The 2,461-nt window shown below is 52.3% G+C and overlaps 1 protein-coding gene across 7 annotated transcripts in view; it reads left to right on the top strand.

Annotated features, from left to right (window-relative positions):
* RGS3 (regulator of G protein signaling 3) overlaps positions 1–2,461 on the top strand; it is a 181,006-nt gene that overhangs the window by 90,992 nt on the left and 87,553 nt on the right. For all 7 annotated transcript variants that reach the window (XM_006022634.2, XM_025203071.1, XM_025203073.1 and 4 more), the window contains one exon: positions 2,215–2,326. In XM_006022634.2, the coding sequence (XP_006022696.1) occupies positions 2,215–2,326 (112 nt within the window). The remainder of the gene's footprint in view (positions 1–2,214; positions 2,327–2,461) is intronic.

The following is a 2,461-nucleotide window of genomic DNA, read 5'->3' as shown; positions in this document are numbered from 1 at the left end:
TCTGAATCTTTGCTGAAGATTCGGAAAGCTTTGAATCAATTCAGACATTTAATTGGTCCCCTGATTCTATTTGGATTCAGACATTTGGCCACCAAATTGGGCCGAATCTCCTCTGAACCGAATCACTGCCCAAAGCTTTGCACAGCCCCACATATAAGTATGCCATTGGAGGCTCTAGGTTTCCTTGTACTCATGGAGAAGCTTTGTTCCTGGACTGGGGTAGGAGCAGGTTCCTTTGAGCATCCTAACCTGCTGACTTTGCGGTTGATGCTTGGTGAGCTTGCTCTGTTGGTTGTCCGCCCATCCCCGGTGAGCTTAAAGCCTGGTCGAGCACGTCAGCCATTCAGGCTGAGAAGAGCTTCTTCCTCAGTGGAGTGAGGTGGAGGCTGTCTCTTCCCAGCAGACCACTGCCTCTCTCTCCGAAGAGTGGACTGTGGTTGTAAAAGGGGAAGCCTTGATGGTGGTACCAGCACCGCAGTCTTCTGTTTACTGCCTCGATTGTCTCTCCCTCCTCAGCCCATGACCGGAAGGATCGAGGAAAAACCCACCTGCACTCCCAACTCCCTGAGCCCCGCTCCCAGAGCCCTGTAGCCACTCATGGGATTGCTAGAGCCGTGTCATTTGTGCCCACATGGATAAGGAGCATAGGATAGTGGTTGGAGAGCTGGATAAATTTTGAGATCCTCTCAGCCACATCCCAGATACGGGCTCCCAGGAGGCAGCAGACCTCCCAGACTAAGGGGTTGGGGCGACAGATCGCTCCCTCTGTCCCCCTTAGGAGGGAGTCACCCACAATGACTACTCTGCGTTTCACCTTAGAGATGATAGCTGGTCATGTTTCTTGGCCACTTGCAGTAGCTGGCAGCTCTGCAGGCTCTACTGGTGCTGCAAGAGGTTTGTACCTGTTGCAGAGATCCACGGGGGTGGTGATCCTGGTACAGTGAGCCTTGGGGCCAGAGATGATCTTTGTCCAGCCCCCTTGCTGGACAGTATGGGAGTGCCTCTTGGCCTCCCTGGTCCTGGCAGGGGACCTAGGTCGCTCATCTGTCCTGGGGTGAAGGGCCTGGCAGTAGGAATCAATCTCTGTTTGCCATCCCCGATGGCATGCAGCCTCTGCACCGTGGTGTGGAGCTCCACTATCTGGAGAAATATGGAGCAAACCTCACAAGGGGAGGTTGCAATGCTCTCAATGCCATGTGCCTGGAGTTGTGCCAGGTGGTCCCCACAGCCGAGAGCCAGGGGCTCATCTGAATGGAGACCGGAGCCGTGGTTTCTGTCTGGGTGGAGGCCTCGGAAGTACCAGAGGGGAGGGATCCAGCCGCAGGAGGAACCTCGGGGTGTGACCCATCCCACCCACAATTGCACCGGTAGTAGTTTGGCTACTAATGTGCTAACCGCTCTCTTGAGGCTCTCTGCCTAGGCTCCCCCTTGTGTTTTCTTCCACCACCATTCACCCCATGGCTTGTCCAGGCCCAGATCAGCAACTCATCATTCAAGTCCCTCCTTAAAGCTCTCTTTTGTGATACCTATAAAAGGCTTAACTGTGGCTCAACCATTTCTAAGACATCCTGCTAATTACTATTGTCTCTTTGTTTTCTTGTGACCCTAAACGTCTGTCCAGGTCCATTCTCTTCTGTCTTATGCTTGACTGATTGATGCCTGCTGTCAAGGAAGCACTTCAAGGCTTATGCTGGCCTCTCCCTGTTAGACTCCAGGCTGAACTTAAACACAAGGTGTTGTGGCAGAGCAGTTAAGATGCTCTGCTTCAGCCCCAGAAATGTGAATACCAGCACTGCTCCAGAACTGTGCCAAAAGCCACCTCCAGTTGACTTGGCTGTAAATATGTCTCTGGCCATTCAAGCTGAGGGGGGTCAAAGACAGCTGGACTTGATGCTGGCCACATCACTGCCCTCTATACAATTAGTTACAGAAACTGGTGTGCCTTAGTCATACTTGGTTCACAAGGATCCTCCGAGACATACTGAGGGGCAGATAATGCCATATCAGTTTTCTCTGGGCTTCATGTACCTTCTCCTGAAATTGGTGGCAATGGCAGAGAGAGTATGTACACTTATTCCTCCCATCACAGGACCCCAGAATTTGCCTATAGGTCCATTATGAGGCAGTGGCAGTAGTCTAGTGACACCATGTAGGAGCTTCTGCCATTTAGAGCACTGAGCATATTGCAGAGCTTATGATGTCCTCTTCTTCCAGGTGACCCTTTTCATCTACTCAGACTTGCTGCTTTTCACTAAGGAGGATGAGCCAGGGCGCTGCAACGTGCTGAGGAATCCTCTCTATCTGCAGAGTGTAAAGCTCCAGGAAGGTGAGTGTGTGTAGCAGGTCAAAACCTTTCTCCTGTGGTTCATGTGGGCAATGATTGGGTCGACCCAGCATGGCAGGGCAGTTAAGTGGGCTGTCTGGGCCAGCACCCGCTTTGTTCCTGGGCATGGCGAGAGTC

Source organism: Alligator sinensis, unplaced genomic scaffold, assembly GCF_000455745.1.
Source record: "Alligator sinensis unplaced genomic scaffold, ASM45574v1 scaffold235_1, whole genome shotgun sequence".
Lineage (NCBI taxonomy): Eukaryota > Metazoa > Chordata > Crocodylia > Alligatoridae > Alligator > Alligator sinensis.
The sequence above is the reverse complement of the archived record's forward strand: the minus strand, read 5'-3'. Positions and strand labels throughout refer to the sequence as shown.